At 40.7% G+C, this 24144-nt stretch overlaps 1 protein-coding gene across 3 annotated transcripts in view; it reads left to right on the top strand.

Moving 5' to 3' along the window:
- The window catches only part of cadm2a (cell adhesion molecule 2a), a 195206-nt gene that overhangs the window by 164551 nt on the left and 6511 nt on the right, over nucleotides 1-24144 (top strand). For 2 of the 3 annotated variants that reach the window (XM_018691985.2, XM_018691984.2), the window contains 5 exons: nucleotides 7080-7241; nucleotides 7650-7740; nucleotides 7849-8027; nucleotides 11232-11345; nucleotides 23697-23819. In XM_018691985.2, the coding sequence (XP_018547501.1) occupies nucleotides 7080-7241; nucleotides 7650-7740; nucleotides 7849-8027; nucleotides 11232-11345; nucleotides 23697-23819 (669 nt within the window). The remainder of the gene's footprint in view (nucleotides 1-7079; nucleotides 7242-7649; nucleotides 7741-7848; nucleotides 8028-11231; nucleotides 11346-23696; nucleotides 23820-24144) is intronic. The other variant, XM_018691986.2, reaches the window with a different exon arrangement.

The following is a 24144-nucleotide window of genomic DNA, read 5'->3' as shown; positions in this document are numbered from 1 at the left end:
GGAGCTGTGTGGAGACCAAGCAAGGCAGAGATGAAATGAATATTTATTTCAAATAAGGGTGGGGATGTTCGCTATCGGACTAGTATTATCATACTCTCTGACCTAAACTGTAGAGGTTATTGCTTCATCATGTTACGCGATAGCTTTATTCCAAGGGGGCTTAAGAAAGAAAAAAACACAGAGATTTGATTCGGATTTGCTCGCGGTCACATCCCTATTCTATTGTCAAACTTGTTAGTCAAGGACAAGGAACTATTACTGCAAACATACCTTGCACTATTTTAGGTCGTTGTCTGCTGACTTTTCAATACGCCATCACTCAAGTCTGCCCGTTCACTTCAGTGACTGAACAACCTTTTGAAATTGTGCTGACTAATTCTTCATTCATGGGTAATTGTCCTTGGCCATTGTGAGTGAGAACAGAATAAGGTGGCCATCATTATTCTAAGGTTTTCTCCGGAACAAGCTATTGAGGAACGCACAGAGGCAATAGCTCCTGGAGCTAATTTCAAAGAGGATGATGTTGACGTTGATGAGACTGCTAGTGGCACTGTGGATACTAAAATAAGAAATTAAGTTCAGGAATTTAAAGAAGTTTTCTAGTTAAAGGAAAAATACATTTTCAGTCATCTCAGCAGTGTGAGACAACCTTGCACACTACTTAAAAAAGTCTGCGTTGGGACTACAGTTATACTATCCAGCTCCCTGGGGTGGAGTGGATCAATGGCCATTAAAGATGTAATTTCAAGATGGCTCCTGCAAGTCACAGTGGCATGAATAAAAGATGCTCAAGTGACACACACACACACACACACACACAAAACGCATATTCACCCTCTCTATCCTGTATACATAAGCAGCACAAACACAAAAGTACTTGTATGCATGCACACATGTATAAGTAATTGCCTCAAATGAGATTTATGGGAATCTGTTAGAAAGAGTATGGTATGGTATGGTATGGTATGGTAATTAGCAGCAAAGCAGTGGGCACAGATGAGGTAATATTCTCTGGTTTTATGTTGTTTTACATCTCTATGTAGGATCATAACTTTAAAGGTGCTATATGTGAGTGTTTGCTATCACTACATAGCCAACATTAGCATTAACATTATTCACTTAACAATAGCTTCAGCCATTGTCGTGCTGACAGGAGGCTAGAATTCTTCCTGTGGCCAGCGCTACTTCTTCTTCTTCTCATGCTCTCATGGAAAGTATTGCAAAGTGGTATTACAAGACTGGCTGGAGCTAGCTGGTTAGCATGCTAACTTCAGTAGAAGGAAAAAACATTGGTGTTGTTGAGGACAGTTCTTGGCGAGTAAAAGAATGAAGTTAGATGATGAACTCGCAGTTTTTGTTCTAGACTGGTAAGTTAAGAGATGTTAATGTTAACATTGGCTATGTAGCCATAGCAAAGACCTGCATATAGCTCTCAGTTCTTGTCTAAACTTTAGCTGCAAGATTACTATGGAATAAAGAGCAGAACTTTATTGAGCACAAATATGTCATACACCACTTCTACTTTCTTTCTTTCTTTAAACTTATATCACCTTGATTGAATGTTCCCATGAAGAAGTGTATCTGATCTATCCTCAGTCTCTGGTAGCATAAGAGTGTATGATCAAGTTAACAGACTTGGACTTGAGCACTGTGGTGAAAAAAGAGGAGAGCAGATTGCTACACCCACTGTCTAGGCCCATTAAGAGCAACATCCTGGAGGTGGAGCACCTGTCCGGCTTTAAATGCCAGGGCACAGAGACCAACCAGACCTCTCCTTTTAGGAGTGGAAAATCGTCTCCATGAATCCACAGTAGACACTTGTGAGCTGTGAATGCATAGGGAGTTTCATGTCAGAAAGGACATTATGATACGGGTCTGCCAGCCGCTGATAGAAAGTCTCGTAACATTTAAAAGTGCTCCCTGGTCATAGTGACCCGTCAGTTAAGCGAAGAGTCAAGCTGGTACGACAGTTCTCAGACAAGTTAGGATGTCTGCAGGCTGCCGACAGGCTCAGCTCCCTGAACACTTCACAGTAGCCAGAAAAAGCGAGAAGATAGTGGAGGGCACAAAATATCATCTCTGCACCTTACTGGAGCTGAAGCCTGCTGTGTATTAGTGTTCTTGTTTTAAAGTTTAGTCATACCCATTGCTCTGCAGTGCATCCGACAGGCAAAGGAAAGCACACAGATTAGGTATTCATCTGGCAACATATTTTTTCTGTTTGCATTGTGAATTTTATTGTATTTAAATTAGTGTTTTGTGCTGCTATATATTTTGATTATCCTCACCCAAACCCACAGATGAGTTTACATTGTTTTTGCTTGAGCAAATTGTTTTAAATCTCATATGGGATGCAGTTCAGGGTATGTTGAGTCAGCCCTCGGACCCCTGCTGCCAGGATTAGTCAGCTCTGTCGCTGTTGTTGATGATTCCTTCCCCACCCCAGCAGTCCTCCTCTGTCTGTCTTGTCGATCCCTCCATCCTCTTTTCTTGGGTTGTCCCTCTCTCCTGTGAAATGGCATAAAAGGGTCAGATTCTCACATTTTTTACGCCTGTCATTTCCATTTCTAATCCTCTGAGGCACTGTCTTGGCTCACACCAATGATGCAGAGCCCCGAGCACCCACCCACAGAACACTGTGACGCAGTCACAGCCAAGTACTGCCAGGCTTTTTGTGAAGGAGAGGCACCACAGGTGAATATGGCAGAATGGTGATTTTTTTCCTATTTGAAAAACAAGACAAAAACAGTTTAAAATGTAATTTAAAAACAAACAAAACAGTTTGTCCTTCCCTGCCAATGCTAACATCCAGTGTGAGTAAGGACTTGCTGTGACAAGCTTTTATATTTTCCCTCTTTCAGTAGGTAGCTAGGTTTTTGCCCATATCAAAATTATACCCTAAAATGCTGCATCTTACTCAAAAAAAAAAGAAAATTCTGTCAATGAAAAGTGGTGCAGCAGTGAGTAGACATAAAATATCAGTGCAAGAGATGCAATAACAGTATAATGTGAGATGGCAGTTTTAGACAATCCACATGGGGTTGCTGCCGGCACTTAAAATGGATATACTGTACATACCATATAGTGACAGGCCCAAGAGCTTAAAGAAGATTCTTTTTTTTGTTTTCTTATAGTTAAAATGAGAATATTGCGAAGAGAATTTATACATGTTTTTTAACTCTTATATAAAAACTCTAATCAAAATCTGATGATTATGTACTGTAGGTATGAGTGTGCTACACAATAATGTAGTCTTTATCCTGCAGTAGTTATATTTTGATATTTTATGACACTTATTTTAGTGTCTTATCCTAAATCACATACGAGAGCTGCAACAGAAAAGAACACCTGTCCCCCATTTAAGATTCTGTCTTACTTTTTTTAGTTTGATATGAGCTCTAATAGTGATAGCAGGATTATTCAGATTCTTCATCTGCAAAGTCACCATATTATCCTACATATACAATATGAGTGGTATGAGACTGACTGGCATATGATTCCTTTTTTTTTTTTTGGATTGACTAGTCTGAGATGTATGTCAGCTGCTGATAAGATATTTGTAGACCAATTATACCTTCACTCACATACACACACGTGTGCACACACTCGTGTGCCTACACACACATACAACAGTGCAGAGGTCCATGCGGACTGACAGACTTTAACAATGAGGTACTATTAGGGGCTAGACAACTATTATTATGTTCTCAAAGTGGATCTTAGAAGACTTTGGACCGAATAATGATATTAATGAACCAAAGTTTGTGCGAGCAAGTCAGTTTTTGTAGTGCTCTTGTCCTGAATCCTACAGAAGCAATCAGAGTCCATTAAAATTGCCACAAGACAAGAATCTAAATCAGTCCAGACGCTTAGATCACACAACAGAATAATATCGAAAGTGAGTTTCTTGATCTCTCCTGTAGTTTTTTTCCAGTGTGGAGCGCATCTACAGGAATCTTTGAGTACAGACAGAACATTAGGTTGATACAGGGGCATCGCTGAGTGCCTATCACATTGATGAAAGTACTTCAATACTTGTCCTCCAGAGCATAACATATAAGCACAATCAAACTGTGCAATTCAGTATGATTCATTCGGTTATTCAGGCATAGCATTATAATATTTTGATTTAACTTTTTTTTTTTTTTTTTAACTGATGCTAAGGCAAAAATACAGAAAAATCTGAGACAGCTGTCTGATTAAAAAACATCTAATATAGTCTTTTTGAAATGGAGTCAGTATATAATTGAACCTTTCTTTGGTGTAAGTTCAGGAAATTTGTGAAAACTAATCTCAACAATAACATGGAAATAGTAACAGGATAACAGAGGAGACAGACAAAAAGAAGGATAAAGTAAGGGTGACTTTGAAAATACGTAGTATATCTAAGGAAGAAACCTTCTTGGGCAGAAGATAGAATGAGAGAGACATGTTTGACTGTCAAAGACACATAGAGGAGAGGCAGTGTATGAGGACCTGCTGGCAAAACTAATAGAGATGGTAGAAGAATGTTTGCAACTGCTAAAGCTGGCCATAATATTAGAAATTCATTGTCCTCTCTCTCGAGCACTCCACTCTTTTCCACTCTCCTTTGTCTCCTGCAATTTCTTTTTTGTGTGAAGAAATCCAGCCATTTTGCCTCTCTCCTGTTGTGCAGATGGATGTTACTAAAGCTGCAGACCTGTCACTCATTCTTCTCTAGGGGAGGCGGGCTCATTGCTTCGGCTGGGGGAAAGTGACTGAGCAGAATAGTTGATTGGCAGAATGGAGAGGGAGAGGAGACAGTGGGGTGGGATGCTTAGAAAGTGGAGCAGATGAGCACAGAGGAGAGAAGGATATGGAGCGTAAACAGTCTATTTAAGAGATACAAACAAGGGCGGCCAGCATGATAGAGCGATAGTACATACTGTACACTGATGCTTCCTTGAATTTGCAATGGTGAGAATGCAGGAAAAGAGGGACGTGATTTCACAAAGCAGGGCAACACCTGAATGCAGAGATAAGCCTGGACAGCTGAAGACAGTATATAAGTGATTTCTTTTCTCCTCTGAAAAAGAAAAACCTTGTAGGAGTGTGGATGAACAGGCTTGATATGATTTAAAATACTTGCTGCCGGCATGATGTGAGCAGACTTACCACCCCCAAAAGACTGGTTGAACAGATGTGATTGAGAAGAAGAATATGTTAAAAAAATACCTACTTGGAGGTGGATACGTTGAACCAGTTAAGTTGTAAAACAGCCAGTGGGTAAAGGCAAATCTGGCAGCGGTGAGTTGTTGCAGGACCACTGGCTTAGATAAGAGCATCTGGTCTCTAAGAGGACGGTCATTTGTATTACACGACACCTACTTAACAGCTTCTGAGTTTAGGAGAACATTTATGTCCTATGTGTAGGCTGAGGCTTCATTAGAAATTGGCAAACGTCGTCAAATGTGATCTGTCGCCTCAACACAGCCACAGTTCTAAAATTACTTAGGTATGGGTTCGCACAGGATCACTATAGAGGAGATTGAAGTTTCCCAAATATAGATATTCTATCTCCCCAAGTACTAGGAATTTGTAGAAAAGCAAGAATTCATAACATGCCAGCAAGGTCTCAGTCTAGTACCAGACTGCCATTCTGTGTTGTAATGAAACTATGGTCATCTGAACAGTGCACAGGGCACCTCAACCGGGTAGTGTCGAGCTTGAGGACAGTTTGACGAGGATGGAAGAAGTCAGTGGTGTGGAAGTCAACTTTGTGACCTTCCGGTTAGAATGGCCGCTCTACCTACTTGGCATCTTGGCTTTCAAGGATGATGATCAATCATGAGGCAGTAAGATTTCAAGGACACTCGTGTGGTGATCAAAAATTGGTGTCATGAGTGCTGGTCATGGCACTGTAATCAAACACATTTGGCTCTAAGGCCTGTATCATTCAGGAGGCAAATGGAGCAAAAAGATGGAGTGATGTGATGAAGGAGTATGCCAAATTTCAGGACATCAGGTAGATAATTTGAGAAAGCTGAATTCTTCACCGCTTTGGCTATGATTGGGCTGTTGATGGGCATGAAGAGGTGGATCAGCTGTCTGGTTGGGATTACAAGGCAGGTGTTTCAGGGATAGCTCTGAGAGCAGATTGTACAGATGGAGTGGACTGTGCATAATGACCATTTGCTACAAGGCTGATTGAAGTTATTGCCAAATGTGTGATTGGCCCTTGTAATGTTTTTGTCCCAGCGAGGCTGGAAATGGTTGTCAGATAGAAGGATTGGAGGGAGAACTGAAGTGCATGAAAGTGTTTTAGATAGAGAGATTTAGACATTGTGTGGGAGCAGCAAAGCCGAGGAAACTGCCAGCAGAGACAGCAGGTGAGGCCAAAAGGCCTACAGTGTAAATATACACATTAAACTCTAAAACGCTCCAACCAGGAGGTGAGTGAGCTGGGTTTTGTTAGAGCCCTGACCAGAGTTGGCCATGTAGGCATACCAAAGCAGCATCCAGGGAGACGTGTGATCAGGATGTGCGCTGCGGTGCACAGACAACAAAGTGATTTCAGCTTTAATAGTGGGGCAGAGATCAGCTAAATATGGATGTCTACTGAAAAAATATTCTCATGATCTGTTGCAGTTCCCCGGTTTACTTTTTATCCGATGCATTTGTGGATGTGATTTGAAAATCAGCTGGTTTCTTGGAGAGGATGTGAAAGTCGTAATTTGAAGGCTGTAGGTGAGACGTGTGTATGGATGTGGTTGCAGTCCGTCTCCCACATGCAGTATTGGACATTCTTGTAGAGTCAGTGCTCCTGAAAATACATGTTTTGATGCTCATAAAGAGCTGGACTCCAATACTCTACTGTAGCATTTTTCAGAATTTTGCATCATGATGAAGACATAACCGGTATCAGTTTAAAAGTACTGTGCTTGTTGTGTTGCATCATAGGCCCTTGTCCATATGTATAGACTCTGGTGGAGTCTGGCTCTTACTAATGCAGGACTTAAGTGACACTGAACACAGAAGCATCACGTTACTGTGTGACCACCACGCCTTGCAAGATAAATGTGCTCTGTATCTCTGACAGTGTGCAACTCTCTCCAAAGGTGCCAAAGAGGTGAACGCAAGTGGGAAGACATTTACAGTACGGAGCTCTCTGCAGCTGCATGTGGACAGAAATGATGATGGAGTGGCCTACACCTGCAGAGTGGACCATGTGGCACTCACACAGACACCGCAGCAGGCCACTGAAGTACTGGAGGTCCACTGTGAGTGCTCACGCAAAGACATGCACACACTCAAACACACCTATCTGTAAGAGAAAAAGACATACTTGAAAAAGGAAGTACCCAAATGGTCTGCCGTTCAACCTAATAAAACCCATATTTGTAGCACTGTTTACAATTTTATTATTTTAGAGTTGTAGATTTTTTCCTTGCAGTGTTTCCATTATTTCCTTTTTTACATTACATTTACAGGCATTTTTGTCAAACAATATCAAGCTGGTCTGGGTCAAAATGTCATGTTTTATCATCCATGAAAATCACTATGTACTGTGTTTAAACTGTGATAATAATCTTGATATATGATGATGATATATCATGTTATATTTTATCAGAGTTTGTCACAATCATATTTCAATTTCATTTTAAAATTCTCCTCACTGTCTCTCCTAGATGCTCCACGTGTGGAGATCATCCACTCTCTTGCAGTCCCTCAGGAGGGTCAGTACTTGAAGCTGGAGTGTGTGTCCAAAGGAAACCCTTCGTAAGTCACTCAAATTCTATGTGGGTTGATGTCAGCCTTTAAATATAATGCTTCAGATGGGTAAACGTGGCACACCTTGTTTCTCTTTCACATCCTCTTACCTCCCAGGCCAGATCCTGTGATGTGGACAAAGGATGGCGGTGAACTTCCTGACCTGGACAGGATGATTGTAGAGGGGAGGGAGCTCACCTTTACTTCACTCAACAAGACAGACAATGGCACCTACCGCTGCGAAGCCAGCAACCACCTAGGGACCAGCAGTGCTGAATATGTACTCTACGTCTATGGTGAGTTCAGAGGAAAGGCTGTTGTGTGGGTAATCATGTTTCATGTTATCATGTGCAAAGGTAAAGAAACAGTGAGAGCTCCTCATCAATTATTTGACACTACTGACAGATGAAGGCCATGGAAAGGGAGAAAAAAGCGGAGGAAAAGAGGATGCCTTGGACACAACAAGGCTACATATAAATACTGCAAAGTATGAACCTCACAGGCACAAGCCCCAAACTCCATTGCAAAACTAGCATTATAATACCTCCTGATCTGCATACTGTATCAGTGCTAAAAGTGATTAGTGGTACCATCTCTCACAGGGAGAATAAGGGCCTCAGGTGACACAAATGCCACCAACGCCTTTCCTTAAATAAACCTGTGTCCCAGATCCTCCACACACATAGACCCACACTTTCTCACTCACACATGCACACTAGGAGGGAAATGTGTGAGGGAGGCAGAATTTAGTGCTGTGTTGTCAGGAATATAACCAGGAAGGATAAGTAATTCCTAGTAACGCCAGAGGAGGTGGAGGATAAAGGGACTCAGTGTCAGGGAAAACAGATAGCTCTTCCTCTCTTCCGTTTCTCCACTGCCATTTGTCTCTCGGCATTAAGTAATAATGCTTAAAAAAAAAAAAAGGCCAGAGCAGTGACACATCTCTTTTCTCTCTGTTTTTGGAGCTTAGACAGTGTATGAATAGAGACAAAAAGGCAGGTAGTTTTTGGCCAGAGAAACCATACAACTGGAGGCAAAATGGAATTTCCCTAAGTGAATCAATAAAATATTACATTATTATTATTACATGCACCTTGGGGGGTGTTTCATTTGCTCTCTTATTTAAAAGCAGACCTAATCCAATGAAAAACATGAGAGAATAAACTTCTCAGGTGCCGGCAGCTATGCTTTTCCAGAGCTAGAGTGATTTTTAATATGTTCTTGAATATCCTTGATGGGATTATAGTAATAACCAGATGTGGAGCCGATGAAGGATGCAAACAAGATTACTATCTGTGGTTCAGGAGGAGGTTTCTATGGGCTGTAGACAAGACCACAGCAACCTGTGAAAACCTCTGGAGTCAGGAATGTTTAAAAAATAATAATAATAAAATGCTACAACTTCACCCTTGCAGCCATGTGCATATGAAAAGTATAATATAAAATAAACTTGAACAGAACAATGTGTGGGTCCACTGTCCACGGCTCTTCAGGTGGAGGCGTAAGTTTGCTGGCCAAGTTGAACTGTTGATTACAAAACAGGAATAATGCATATGGGTTATTTATTTCTCCAACAAGAGACTCTCAGAAGGATCTGATTTAAGCCAAGCCATTACACAAATGATGACATGGACAGTCAAGTACTTCAATATATCCATTTATCAAGATAAGACTGTGAACGTCATATAAATATAATGTAATCTTCTAAATTCATCTTGGCTTGTGTAGTAGTGTGTTAATTAAAATTACAAACAAAGAACAAGGTGAAATCCCAATGTTACACAACTCAAAACCAATTTCTTCTGACTAGTAATGTTGTTGTCACACTATATTGCTGATTTTATTACTCATCCCACATAGTAGCCACTGCTACTGGTATGCATATATTATTTAAAGATCTTTTACAAACCAAAAAATATTCACATACAGTTTGGCTTAGAAGTTTAAGTGTTGCCTACCCATGTCTGAATCTGATATTCATGCTGGTTAAATTACCAGAATTACAAACAGATGTTAATTAGAATCATCTAAATGATTTATTGGTCCACTCAAATGGATCTATCATGTCTGCTTATTAATTAAACCTTTAAAGTTTCATCACATGCTGTGTTTCTGAGATTTACACTTCCTATTCAGTCCCCCACTAACCCCTTACTTAATTGCAGTGCGTGTATAGTTTGGGGAGGTTTAATTTGTGTGCTTGTCCCATGCTATGCCATGGTGTCTGTGTGCAACGGTTCCTCCAAATGCCAGCTGAATGTAACAACAAGAATAACCAATGCACCTAATGACAGTGATGTTATTAAACTGACAAATTCTTCTCCACAAAAAAGGCAATTGGGTATGGGAGGGTCAAAGAGTCCTATCCAGATTCATTACTTGTTCTTTTGAAATGGCACCCAGTCTGTTCCTACCCTTCATTAGTGATTAGCACACCTTTTAGCCTTTCACAATTGCTGCCATAATTCTCGGAAAATACCTTTTTAATGGTTCCCCTCCAAAGAGGAGACATTTTCTCTCTTCCCTCTTTCCTGAAGACATGCACTTAGCTGCTTAGTGATTCACACTAAGACTGAAATGTCACCGAGACATGCAGGACAGTTGGCCCTGAGAAAGAGTAACTCAGCCAATTAAAAGCCTCTAGCTCACTATAAAAAGCAGAGTGACATAAACATAAAAGCCAAGGTGGTAGTGTAACCTCATTAACTTTGTCACACAATGTTTCAGCCCCACTTTTCCTGTTGCTTTAACATGTGACAGTGAGAAACACTGCCTTGGTTAAAGCACTTTTACTATTATCCTGTAGAAAGAAATCAAAAACAGTGCATGGCAATGATGGCTTGGCTACCTTTTCCTGAAATCGCCCTTGCAAACATTAATAATTGGCACTGATCATTTGTCAGATTACTGTCATCATTTGGTGTAATCCAATTTCCCTTTCACATGGTGAGGGGTTCCCAGTGTAGGATGTCTTCACAGATATCAGCCAACATTACCATTACACTTTAAGTTCATATTGCATTGCTCTTTTCTCCAACCATGTGGAAAAAGTCTGAATATAGCCTAAATCAACCCTTGTATTTTCATTGTTGAACATGTGCTATTTATGAATTGTAGCCTTCTGTCTCTATACAGTATATAGTATGTACTCTATACAATATATAATATACATAATAGTTAACACAAAACTGTGACACTGCCCCAAAGACAGTCATTAAGAGTCAATCATATGAGAGGCTTTAATTCAGCAGCTACTCAGCAGGTCACTGAAGGTTCACACAGCAGAATATTTCGTTTTTAGATACAAATACATATTCTTTCTGAATTAGTGAGAATCTTTGCTCTTTTTTTGTTTCCCATCACCATATAATCTTTTGCCTTTGACCAGTTTGTGTTGCTCTTTTTAAATATCTAACTGCCACCATGTGGTTTCATTTTTGTTGTTGTTGTTGTTCTTGTATTATTTTCGTATGTATGTGTCTGTCTATCCACTCCACCAGACGCCCCCACCACCCTGCCTCCATCCACCACTCCCCCCCTACATCCCATCCCTCCAGATCCTACTGCACTATTAGGCACCCACGCCTCAGACCGCAGAGTCACTGGCAACAGAGGTACAGTACTACCCCTTGCATCTCCACAACCTCCTCAGCATGCTACTGTGTGTTCCCACTTCCCTCTTACTTTCATGTCTCCGTCTTATTACCCCTCTCTCAGCTGCTTCACTGCCTCAAGCGTCAGCATACCTGTCTAGTGTACAACTGGAAAAATGTTTAATACCTGACATACTTCCTGGGACAAAATTTGTCCCTATCTTCTGATGCATTTTGTCTCTCTTGTGGTTTGTCTATTTTACCCCTTTAGGACTGTAAACATAAACTGTATGTCATTTCAATGGACAATGACTTCAATGTCCATTAAATTAACTTGTTTTGTGTTTTGCCATCAAGGATATTATTCAGATTTTGACTCTAAGACACACTCCAAGTCATTGTATTCAAAAGGAGTCCAGCTGTTCAAATGCCCCATCCACTGTCCCCTTGGCATTTCAAAGACTTCAGTACTTCTGTGCCATGAAACCTCAAAGAAGCAAATGTCATGTCCAACTGAAAATGTCTGGCCACTGGAGATGTCTCATCATGACTCCTAATGCTGTGCTAAATCTTAGAGGATTCTGACTTAAAAAGCTCTTTTTCAGAGAGTTAACACAGTAGCCACCACATTTCACCACTAAAACTGAGTGTTTAGTGTTTTTAGAGAATCTGTTTATGATTAGAATGGAAGCTGTTGTTGTTGTCCATATTAATAGATAATAGAATGTCTATATCTATATCAAGGCTGAAAAAGAAGTTGGAGAGGGATAAAATGTTGAGATTATCCCAAATTTCAAGCATCTCTTATTCCTGCAGAGGCTACTGAAATGCCAAGAGTTATGGATTTAAGCTTTAAAATCACTGACATGAAGTGTAAATTAAATTGCCATCATCATCCTGCAGCACTAATGCCATTCACACACTGAATATTTCCTGGGCACCAAAACCCCAAAATAGTGTCAATGTCTCACCAAATCTGGGACATCTTGTCATGTCTGCAACATTCAACACGGTGGAGGCAGAGTGGGGAATCCTAGGGGAAGCTTTTCCCTTCCTTCTGATCTAGGTCACTGAGGTGGTCAAAATACTGTGCAGCCATGAAGTGCCAGATAGATGAGAGTTATCCTTAGATGGTGAAATTTGGTAGTCTTGGTTAAAGTGCCTCTTCAGTGTTGCATGGAGGCTGGGGACAACACCAGTGGTGCAACAGATGGTGGATGGTCTTGAGGTGTTTACTGGGGTCTCACACTGCTCATCCTTTCCATTAAAGCTTATGTCAGGGTGCTGGAAAGAAGACTCAAGAGTATTGGTTGTTAAACAGTGGATCAGTGTCTGTGTTTTACTCTAGCAAGGATACTGCAGGGTTCATGGGAGTTTGGGCCATCCCAAGCACCTATATACGCAATTGGTGAGGAATCCATTCCTTGCAGAGTTACAGTGAGTCTGTGAGCATTTGCAGCAATATTTCAAGCACATTGTGAATAACAACCAGGCTGCATAAAGGTTTTGATCAGTTCTGTTTGATTGAGTGCGAAGTGTCCATTTTAATAGCCTCAGGATAGCATATCTGCTTTATTCCTATAATGTATGCTGTGTTGTCCTCCATTGCATGCTGATTTACTAGTCTATCTTTGCCTCAGCCATCCCCCCTAACTCCCAGGTGTTGACAGTGCATGCAAATGGCTGACATGACTCCACAATCCCACTGCCCAGTCAGTTGGTTTGAAAATCTGATGATGCCCTCCTCTGGAAGTGTTCCATCATGTCCAATTTAGCTAGCTGTGCATTTAAAGGAGCCAGTTTGCATTAAAAAGAGCCCGTTTGGGTTGGTTTGGGCATCTGACCAAGATGCTGACTGGAAGCCTCTCTATGGAGACACTTTGGCATGTCCAACTGGGAGGAGACCCTTGGGGCTGACCCACCTGGCATGTGAAAGCATCAGGATCCTTCAGGGGGAGCTGGAAGGAATGGCTGTAAAAAAGGATGTGTTGACTTCACTTTGACCCGAATAAGCAGCAGTGAATAGATACACTAAATGGATATCACAAACCTCTAGGAAGGTATAGTTGCTCCAGTCTATTCAACCTCTATTTCTAAAGGAAATCAAAGAAAGATGAATTCATGGTGAATGTAGTCATTACATGATCTTACGTCATTTACTTTAAGCTTGACTTCATAATTCAAGGTGAACAGAGTTAGACTGTCATTAGTTTTCTTAGCACCTGGACAGGAAGTGGTAAAATATCCCATTTACTTTCAGCCCATTTCAGAAGCCTTTGTGTGATTAAATGTGTCACTTAGTGGGTTGGACAGTTGGACAAAGACCTACTTCGGAACAAGTGAAAATTACCATTGTTTGGCTGAGTTGCAGTTTGTCCAGGGATTCTGTCTCTTTGCAGGCTGCAACACTGTGACAATAATGCTGACATGGTGCCCATGTCTGGTACAGTAGAGTGATATGTCACTCAAAGTTTTCAACTGACATGTCAATTTAAAACTAATGTGCCTGTGACTAGGTTGTATGCAAAGGAGCTTGCTCACTCATACATCATCTGGATCATGGTTTGTACAAGTTGTAAAAGTATTTAACATGGTTTTAAAGATGATTGTGTAAACTGACATTTCTAATATATATTTCAACACTGTTTTCTTGCAAAACATAGCACAAAACATAAGCCTTTAATTCAAGTATAATAAAACTGACATAAAATAATACAGAGATTCAAGACAGTGATCTCTTTTCTTTGGCCTAAATTCTCTGCATTTTTTTCAGCTATTTTCCTGAGTAGCTTCATTCATTGCCATCTATGCATCCATTCTCTCACCATGTAGATGTAGCACAGTTTACCTTAAGTCTAGTCTCCACCTTCCTGCTCCCTCTCTCCATTCCTCTTAGCTTCATGGTCCTCCACAGTCCCATTCATTCACGATGATTTCCTCTCATCACTGCTGCTTTCTCAAAATTACCATCTTTCAAGTCCTTCAGGAGTCTTGACTCCCCTTCTACCTTTCCTCAGCTTTACCTTCTCTCAAGCTTTTGTTTCAATTTTCCCTCACCCACCTCATCTCTTCTAACCTCACATCTCTCTGAAGACCCTGTTAGATAACAGGCTTCCACACGTTGTTGGATATTCTTCATCAGCGTATCTCAATTCTTCTCTGATGTCTGTGTAGTGCAGAGACACAAGAGGAGCTGAGCCTCTCAGTGTATCTTCAGGGAATCTAAATATCAGACTCCTTCGCTGCATCCCCAGTCACAGGATACTACACTATCTGCTTTCATGTGTCTACTTGATTTATTACCAGGTCTTTTCACAGGCTCGGGATGAAAGCAAACAACTGTGGAGCTGTACCAGCCCCATGACGTTTTGTCTTTTTAATAAAGCTGTCTTGCAGAGGACAGACACAGTGAAGGTTTAACATGAGAGCCTGTATGCAGAATATTAGCATGTTATTTAGCCGATGAGCTCTTTCAGGTGCACCCCTCTCTGTTCTGCAGTGTTCTTGCATCTTTTCTTCTCTTGCCATTCATCAGCATATTGGATTTTCCCAAACAGCACGAGACTACCACAGCTAAGACTGATGTATCCTCCAATAAGAAACAGTTTGAGCAGAGAGGAGACAAACAGTTGATGTTACAGAAAAAATGGTTTTTGTTTTGTTTTTTTTCTTACCATCATTAATATAGTGCTTGTGTGGCTTTGAGTATCAGGTTGTATTTGGTATCCATATTTGCTAGTTTCTTCCTCTGAACAATCTGAAGACTGTTGCGATCAAACTAAGTGCTTTAAGTTTTTTCCTCTTTTGACACTTGTTATTCTAAGATTATAAATGTCCTAAGTCTCTCAGACCTTCAGTGTTAAGATATGAGTCATAATTGAACTCCTCTGATTATGGTGCTTTTTCAGAGTCAAGAGTGAGGTCTTTTTGACTTTGATCTTTGTAAGCCCCGTTAGCTACCATGACTACCACCAGCCAGTCAGAAAAGCAAGGTGATGCTGCTGAACTACATATTCACTACATTTGGCACAAGGACAAATTTGGATTTTAACAAAGTGGTTGTTATATTGATTCAATATTACATAACCTAAATGTTAATTGGAATACATTATGATTGACTAGAAATACCATGTGATATTTTCTTGTAATACTGAAAATCAGTCAATGTACTGAGAAGTGCAATTAGTACTCTTATGTTACCATTTTCTGGACAGGAAAAACCTGAATGATTTTAGATAACATTCAGGTCTACATGCAATAAGTGTGGATTTTTGTGCTTCTCACTTGTTTTCAGGTATGCTAAGAATAGCCTTAAATGCACCAACAAGATATCATCCCACAGAATCCAAACCTGAGAGGGAAACAGCATTTGCATGACAGGTGTAAATTGGCCATGGGAGCTGAAAACAACTGGCTGCACTTTTTCTTTCTGTATGTGGCAGTAAGTTGTTTTCTTCTAAGTAGTTAAAGGATTTAATATTCAGTATTTACACTTAGTAAGATATGAAATATGAGCTTATTGCACAGTATAATTTCACAATAATAGGGTTTTTGTTTTTTGTTTTTTTTGTTTTTTTTTAGTATCGTCTAATTTTGCTGACATGGTGACAGTACATTAGGTGGCCAGTTCGATAATGTACAATTTAATGAAAGCATTTATTCACCCTTGCAGGAACATTAGAGGAATAAATATTTCTTATTGTAGTCACAGTGGTTCTAATGGGACATGTAAATCTGACAATAACCCATGCCTTTAATTTCTAACTGTTGTTGACCTTTGGAGTGTAGCTAGTGCACAGATATGTGTGAGATTCCTCTGTTTTTCTTCCGTACTGTATAATGCCAGGACTGATGCATAACTGCAGTCTGTGATTCACTTTATTAATGAAGTGCTGGCAGGTATGCCCAACACACACACTGCTTCAATAGCCCAGCCAGCCTTAATGGCCATAATAACTCTTTCGCTAAGTATCAGAGGTCTATGCAATGTCATCAGACCCCGCCACCCCCCACCCTCCATCCCCCTTCCACGAATGCACACACATACACACCCCCCCTCCACCACCATCTCCACATTCTCTCAAATTTGCCAAATGCTTTTTCATGGCTTGCAAATTAGCTGTGACCTTGTGAAGCTGAGAGGTTGAATCATGTGCAAGGGTTTCTTTGGTGTTTAAAATATTTACTATTCACTTCCCATAATCAGCATTCGTGTGGCCAACCCCAGCCCCTGTAGCCTGATATTGCCACAAAAAAGGGCTCAGTGCCGAGAAGATAGCAATTTTTCATGCCTAGTGTCTCTGCATGTGGAGAAGACAGAAAAAAACTAAAATAATACCTATCTGCCCCTTCACAGAGTAAAACATAAGATAAAGGTTAAAAAAAAATGCACTAACAACCTTGAGACTATTAATCAAAGTGTATACCGTAACATGGGACATATTGCTAAATTGCCTTTAATTGATATCAGCAGGCTGATTGCTACCTGCGGTTTTAACCGGCAGTGGTTAGCAGGGGAGGTTACCATGGTAACCCATAAACACAATGGCTTTTCTGGTCAGCACTCTAAAGCAAAATAAAAAGGATCTTTTCTCTCCTCTTGAAGTTGATAGCAGTGACTCCACACTTGAAAAGAATTCAAGAGCGGAGGCGAGGGATTGGTCAGGGTTCAAAAGTTAGGATTAGTCTCAGCTTTCTCCCTTTTCAAGTGAGTATTGGCCAAAAAGCTGCATATGAATAGTAACATTAAAACAGGAGCACTCTTACCCTGTTTGGCTTCCTGAGACTTGAGCTGGCTGAGACTGACTTCTACCCAGCCTTACAAATATCAACCCGCAATTCTTAAATTAGTACTAGTAATGACACACCTGAGGATTTCCTTCTGATGGTTTGAAAATTTTTAGGGTTTGAAAATCAAACATCTGCCATAAACAGCAACATTTTTACAACTGAAACATTTTTTTCGCTTTACCTCTGAAGATATTTTCAGATATTTGAGAGTTGAAAGCAGCAACAGGAGAACACACATCCTAATTTGATGCTCTTACTATAAAATCACAAGTAAAATATAGCTTTAAGCTGCTCATTTGTCTCAGTCAGAGCTACTGTCTAAATGAGAGATGAAACTGTTGGGAATTATTTCATCCAGTGTTCAGTGTTTCTGATCCAAATTGCTTGATTGTTAACAGAAAGAAAGAGAAGAAGCTATAAAACACAAGCTACAGGTCATGCAAATATACATAGTCAAACAATAATCAAAACTGAGCTGACAACAGAATATAAAATATCTAAAACTCTATCTTGAAATCTACCTTTACCACATTGCACATACTTCACATCTTAAAAAAGAGGGAACGTTTAGAAGAATCTGATTACTTAGGAATTAAAAGGACACTGCACAGATAATGTTTTATGTCTTTAACCCCACATTCACCTATTTAAGCTCCTTTAGGCTGAGGACAAACCTTTTCTGAAAACTCAATAAGTAAAGGGATGGTTTTCATTCCTTGGAGGGATGTGCAACTGCTTTATTCTATTGCCATTGATCTTGTTTTAAATGGGGGGCACAGGTGAGGCCATGTGATGAGCAAAATACATATTTTCTCGAGGCCAAATATCTAGGACAGCTGCTTGGTTGCCGTGCTTAAACCAGGAGGACTATGCTTGAGCTGCAGCGTCCCCAGGGGGCTTGGAAATGGTTAAATATTGAACAGCACCAACCATCTTCTCTCTGTTTTTCCCTTCACTCTCCACTCTTTATACCATAAAGCTGAGGAGCACAGGAGAAATTAAAACATAATGCAAAGGTCTTTCCACTTATTGCGGGGTAAGCTTATTGATGATCTGTCACATTAACTCGCTTTGGGGAAGAATTATAGCAACAATTTGGGATAAAGTGTAGAACAGAAAAAGAGAAATCATTAGATCCTGGGGCTAGTGTTATGAATTACATGTAATAGCCCTTCTATTTATTAAATCTCAATGGCATAAGACACTTTCAGTAGTCTTGAAGAGGCACACACAAGGAAGTCTAATTTTCATTTGTTGACATGAAGTTTTATTTGGTCCTTTATTCATTTTTCTCTGCTTGTCACCCTCTGGGGATTGTTGTGGTGGCAACTTGCCTCCTCCAGTATCACTCATTTCTGTGTGGGCTACTGTTTTCTTGCTGCTCTTGTTCTGTAGTTGACTCACTCAATGTAGTTCTCCCAAGCTAACCAGCAGCTTAATGTAGGTTATGACAGAAAATATCTGAAAAGCAGCAGCAATACCGTCTTGATTAAGTCACCACAGGTGTAGAAATGATGTTATCTCCCTGCTTCGTCTTTTGTTGTATTTTATTGCTGTTTTGAAGTGGGTATGGGTTTTGTGGAACATAGAACTGCTTTGATAGATTGATTCTTGCATGCAACTTAATGAATTCATATGATTAATTATCTTGCTTTGCTTATAACTTCATGCTGTTACCCTGCTGACCACAATTTCTTTTCATTCTGGGAAGACAGAGAGGAGGTGGTTGAATATTCAAGATAGTGTCCAAGTCTACGTGTGGGCTTTATTGAATGATTAGCAGAAATAATTTGTTTTCAGAATCTAATTAATCCACTCTGACCCACCAAGCAATAATGTGCAAGGACGCACACACACAAACACACACATACACGTGGCTCGGTACCTTCTCCTCTTTTCTGTAACCCTCCCATGCATGGATTCACATACTCAAAAGTGTACGCACATGTGTCTTTCGGCCCTCTGCTATAGCCTCTAGGGACTCTTTCATCTTGGCAGTAGAGCCAGTATTAGATGCAGATTGGTGAGTTTCCAGTCCCAGCCAAAAAGCTAGGCATAATTGACTCATCGAACAAGTAAAGTCTGCAGGCGCTTCTCACTTTCTATGTTTTCTCTTTTGTGTCTCTAACTTTAACTTACTATCACTGCAGTGGAATTAAATTAATGCAGCCTTTATGTTTCACTGTGTTTTCACATTAAAAAACATATATTACTGGGCTCATTGTTTTCACTCTGTAAGGTGTAAAGGTTTCATTTATTCATTTTGGGGTGTGTGAGTAATTATCACATAATTGTGCAATAAATGTAGTAATAGCTGCTAAATAGTCAGTAAAAAGTCAGCCTTAGTTCTCAGGGCTTCCAAAGATTTTTCAGTGTTTCTCCAGAATGTAAAAAATCAGAGTTCATATCAACTCAAACTACTGTTGTCTATTTAAGAGTAATGATGTACTCTGTCTCTCAAACACACACTTAAAGATTCCCTGACCCACACCAGAGACACAAGGACACTGCAGTTCTATAAGCCCATGCTTAAGCTAGCTGCTGCTTTATTGATCTGAGCAACTGGAACCATTGCTTAACAGAGCCATATCTAACACTGAGAGAGAAAAAAGCATAATCCAAAAGAAGAGAAAGATGCCTGTTGGGCATGAATTTTAATATTAACAGGTTTAATACCAATAAACGATGAGAGAGAGAGGCAGACATGTATGTTGAGATATACCATTTCACTAGCATGCTGATAAGATTCAAGGACACGGTGTCTGATCAGTTGAAGTTGTTCATTTAAAAGATGAAAAGCAGTGCAGAGGGCAGTATGCAGTAACAATACTTTAAAGAATGGGAAACATCTCCTCTGAAGTCCTTCAGGCACTGGCTGCAAATATGGTGTTTGAGGAGAGAGATAAGGACATATATTACATACAGACATACAGTAAGTTGTCCATTTAATAAGCAGTATCCGCTTTAACTAACAAAGCCAACCAAGTCAGTTGTTTTGGTACCTCAACTGCTGCTCCAGTCAGCAGATATTTAATAGATTTGCCATTTTATGCTGGAATTAAGGAACCAGAGTTCACCACGCACTTGATGTATGATTTTACAGGTGTTCGGTCAGATCAGGCTAGTATAACATGGAGGTTATGGCTTGATTGAAGCAGGGGACAGGCTTCTCTTGTAGAGTCATCAGTCTCCAGCTGGGCCATTGATTAAATATTTGAGTTCTCGCTTGAACTAATAATGTTCCTTTGCACATCATTTCCAAATCTGAGCACCACCTTTTTGAAACCTGTCAAGGACTTATTTAGTTTAGTTTAATCACATTTCAGTCATGAACAGTGAGCTATTCTTCAAGTTTGACCTTAAACATACAGCAGCCATCACACATGCTTTTGTTTTGACACACAGTATGATTCTTTGCAGAAATGTGGTGATATGAATAATGTCATTTAATCTGACCAGATAATATGGTTAAAGTCTGTCCACTTCCAGCCTTTACTCATCCTCGAAAACCCACGCAGTATTGCCAACACATATCTTTTCACAGTAACCCAATATGGAGCCAGCATCAGTCAAACAGATCAGATGAGGAGTTAGTGGAGCAGTTTAAGAGTAACACTTTTGGTTCAGTCCGGCCAGGCAGTGGCTCACAGAAGCCCTAAACCCCTTTAATTTATTAAACAAGCCCAATTCGCAAGGCCAGACGACAAGGAGAGTGTTATAAATATTAAAAGAGGAGTTTGCTCTGCCACGCTCTCATATTAAATCACACAGAGAAGAATGTATGTGCCCTTATTAAAAGATAATGTGTTCTGGAGCCATAAAAATGTATAACCCTCCACTCTATATCCCTCTCCTCCTTGTCTTCTTTCCTTTTCCGTCTTGCTCCAACTGAAGTTTCAGTCTTTTCCTGTCCATCAATCTCTATTTTTTTTCCATTTCCTTTCTCTGTGTGTCTTTGTACACCCTTGCTGTATTTTTTCCTTCCGCAAGCGGCAGTGGACTAGAACAGAATACATAAGAACACAATACATAAACCATGTTTTGCTCTTGAAGGCCGAGGCACTGGAGCTAACTGTATTTACACGTTTTAAGCTGGGATGACTTTATGTCACAGGCTTTTGTTGCTCTATGTGTCAAGTTAACTGAAAACAACCCCCCTATTTCAACCCCTGTTGGCTTGAAATATGCCTTAAGAGAGTGCTCCACTGATTTAGCATTGCACCCCTATGATATATAATACATATGTTAGTAGCAGCTAATGTAACAGCTAATGTAGCCTCAAGCTTCCAGCCTCAAGCTCACTTGTGTCTAACTCCACACCCCCAGATTTTTTTCATTGATAAACTTCAGCCCCAACCAAGGCACTTGAGGCACACTTGAGGCAGTTTATCAGACTTTGAGCTGCTCTCTCTGTAGCTACAAAAAGCTTTATGCAATTTTTTTTAAACATATGCAGTATATGCAGTTCCCAAGACCTGTACTTAGTTGGGTAAAATCTGTGCTGTTCCCTTTTAAATTGTGTAGCTAGCTACAAAATAGCAATGCAGAATCAATTTTTTGACAAAAAAAAATCATCACAATATCGATAGAAACCTCTCAAACCACTACTGCAGTATAATCAGTTTCCCGCCAGTGATCTGCATGCACAGTATGGGGAAACAGTGACAGCCACACTGCCAGTGAATGACTAATTATACTACTTCTGGTGGAGCCTATATTGTGAGAAGTCCAGTAGCAAATCTATGAGTGTTTCGAACATTATCCTACTGGATGTATTGATACCTTTGACACTTTTTTTTGCCACGACTTGATGTAACCATTATAATCTATACAAACTCACTTCAATGGCTAGTCTCCATGTCAGCGCTCACTACAATCAGTAACAACCTTTCAGTTCTCTTCCAGAAGATACATTTTCAGTGGAGTGTTCCCTCAAGGTCAAAGAGGTGCAGTAGCAGAGGAATCAGACAACATGTTCCAGAGGTGTCAAGAGGTTTTGGCATGCAGCCCAACCACTTGGACAGGACACCAGCATATTGTATAGCCAAAGTGTGTGGCACTCAGTAGGCAGACGTACGACTGTATGGTTATGGCTTGTTTGTGTCTGCACTGGGTTGTAACAACCGAACTGAAGCGCGGCAGTCAGACAGTGAGTGTGTATGATGGTAAAAAACACTCACTATCCTGACAGATAGAGGTGAAGACACACAGCCATGTGTGTAACTAAACGCCTGAGTCCTTGCCCTGCCGGGCCACGCCAGGGGAACATTCCTCTACTCTCTGCTCTACTGACCAAGCAGAACTGCAGCACAGTGAAACCACGCTACGCACGTCTGTGTGCGTGAGCTCGTGTGTCGATACGAGTGTGTGTTTGTCCACTCGGAGGCAGCGAAGTGTGACGGCCTGGTCACTCAGACCATGGAGAGTTATGGGGCGAGAGCAAGCCAGCTGTTCAATTTGGCCACGTGGGTGGACTCAGAAAGAAAAGGAGAATACTGAAGAGAAAAAGTGGCAATATACGACGTGTGCTGTATGTCTAAACCACCCCTCTATCACTACTTACTCTGCTCTGACATCACCATATTTTACCCATCAGGAGCCCACATATACACACAACTACTCACACAAAGTGACAGGGTTGTGTATGGCATGCCCTGGCACTCAGAGAAGGATAATGAGATGAGTGCTAATTTCTCAGGTGTCATGGGCTGATATGAATAATACAGGCTATTCCGTTACCCATCTCCCCCATTGCTGTCACTGTCAACTTTTTTTAGATTCACCTACAGTGGGTCTGTAGACTGTCAGTGTCACGTCCTTACTCTTACCTCAAATAGCCTGAAAGTCAGACTTTGTGATTTTTTCAAAAAAGGAAGAGAATAAGGTGGAAAAAAGGAAATAAGCTATTGTTGAAAGACAGGGAAACCTTTGATGGGTGATGAAGCTAATTGCACATTCTTCACTCTCTCGTGTCTCTTCATTTCTACTGCTTTTCCAACAGCTAGGGACCCGTACCAACTCTCTAACACCTAATTCATTTTCCTAACAACAATCCTTCCTCATCCAAGAAGCAGAAAAAGGTTGATCTTTCCTTTTTTATTTTCTGTGTGATGATTTATTTACTGTGTACTACTCTTCCACTGCTGCCCTGGTTTGCATGTTGGGGACTCCTGCGGCACCGTGGGGGTGGTCCTGAATTATTCACCTCTTTTTTTCTCAGTCCTTCTTTCATTCTCTCTTTCCTTCATTTTGCAGGGTGAATGTGTGTCTGCCTGTAGCTGCTCTTTGTGTCAGTGTGGTGTCTGTCTCTCTTCCTCTCTCTCTCTCTCTCTCTCTCACCATTTTATTATTCTCAGAGAGCTAAGCAGCTCTGCTCTGACTGCATGATGTGAAAGGAGAGAGGAATGACAGCAGCTCAGAACAATCATTAGATCAGGAACGAGCTGGGAATAATCTTCTCTTTCCTTCTTGCGCCGTTTTGTATTGTCTGCCTTTTTGCGGTTCCTGTGCCTTTACTCCCTCACCTCACCAGCCGACACAGTCATCTGCTCTCTTTGTGTCTCTCTCTCTGTCTCCCCTCAGATCCCAACGCACTGGGGCAGCACGGCACTGACCATGCCTTGATCGGAGGAGTGGTGGCTGTAGTGGTCTTTGTCACCTTGTGTTTAATCATTGTTCTGGGAAGATACCTGGCCAGGCATAAAGGTAAAACCACAGTGGACCAGACCTGAGTCTCTCAAAGCTCATGGAACTAGTGGAGCATGTCCTACTTGTCCCATTAGACATCAGAGTCCCTCTCCAATTCCCAAATGTATGACATACATGCAGTGGAGAAGAAGGCTTAAGTCCTGCACAGATAAGAAGCATTGATGGACATGTGCCTTTGATGTGCAGTACACAGTATGATGCCACTAGTGCATACGTAGGGCTCATTAAGTTAGAAATGCTATCACATTTATTTTAATATCATTTAATATTATATGGGTGAGAGAGACAGAGCTATGACATAATTTTACTATAACCCCATGCA

The sequence above is a fragment of the Lates calcarifer genome, linkage group LG20, assembly GCF_001640805.2.
Source record: "Lates calcarifer isolate ASB-BC8 linkage group LG20, TLL_Latcal_v3, whole genome shotgun sequence".
In the NCBI taxonomy this organism is placed as follows: Eukaryota; Metazoa; Chordata; class Actinopteri; family Centropomidae; genus Lates; species Lates calcarifer.
The sequence above is the reverse complement of the archived record's forward strand: the minus strand, read 5'-3'. Positions and strand labels throughout refer to the sequence as shown.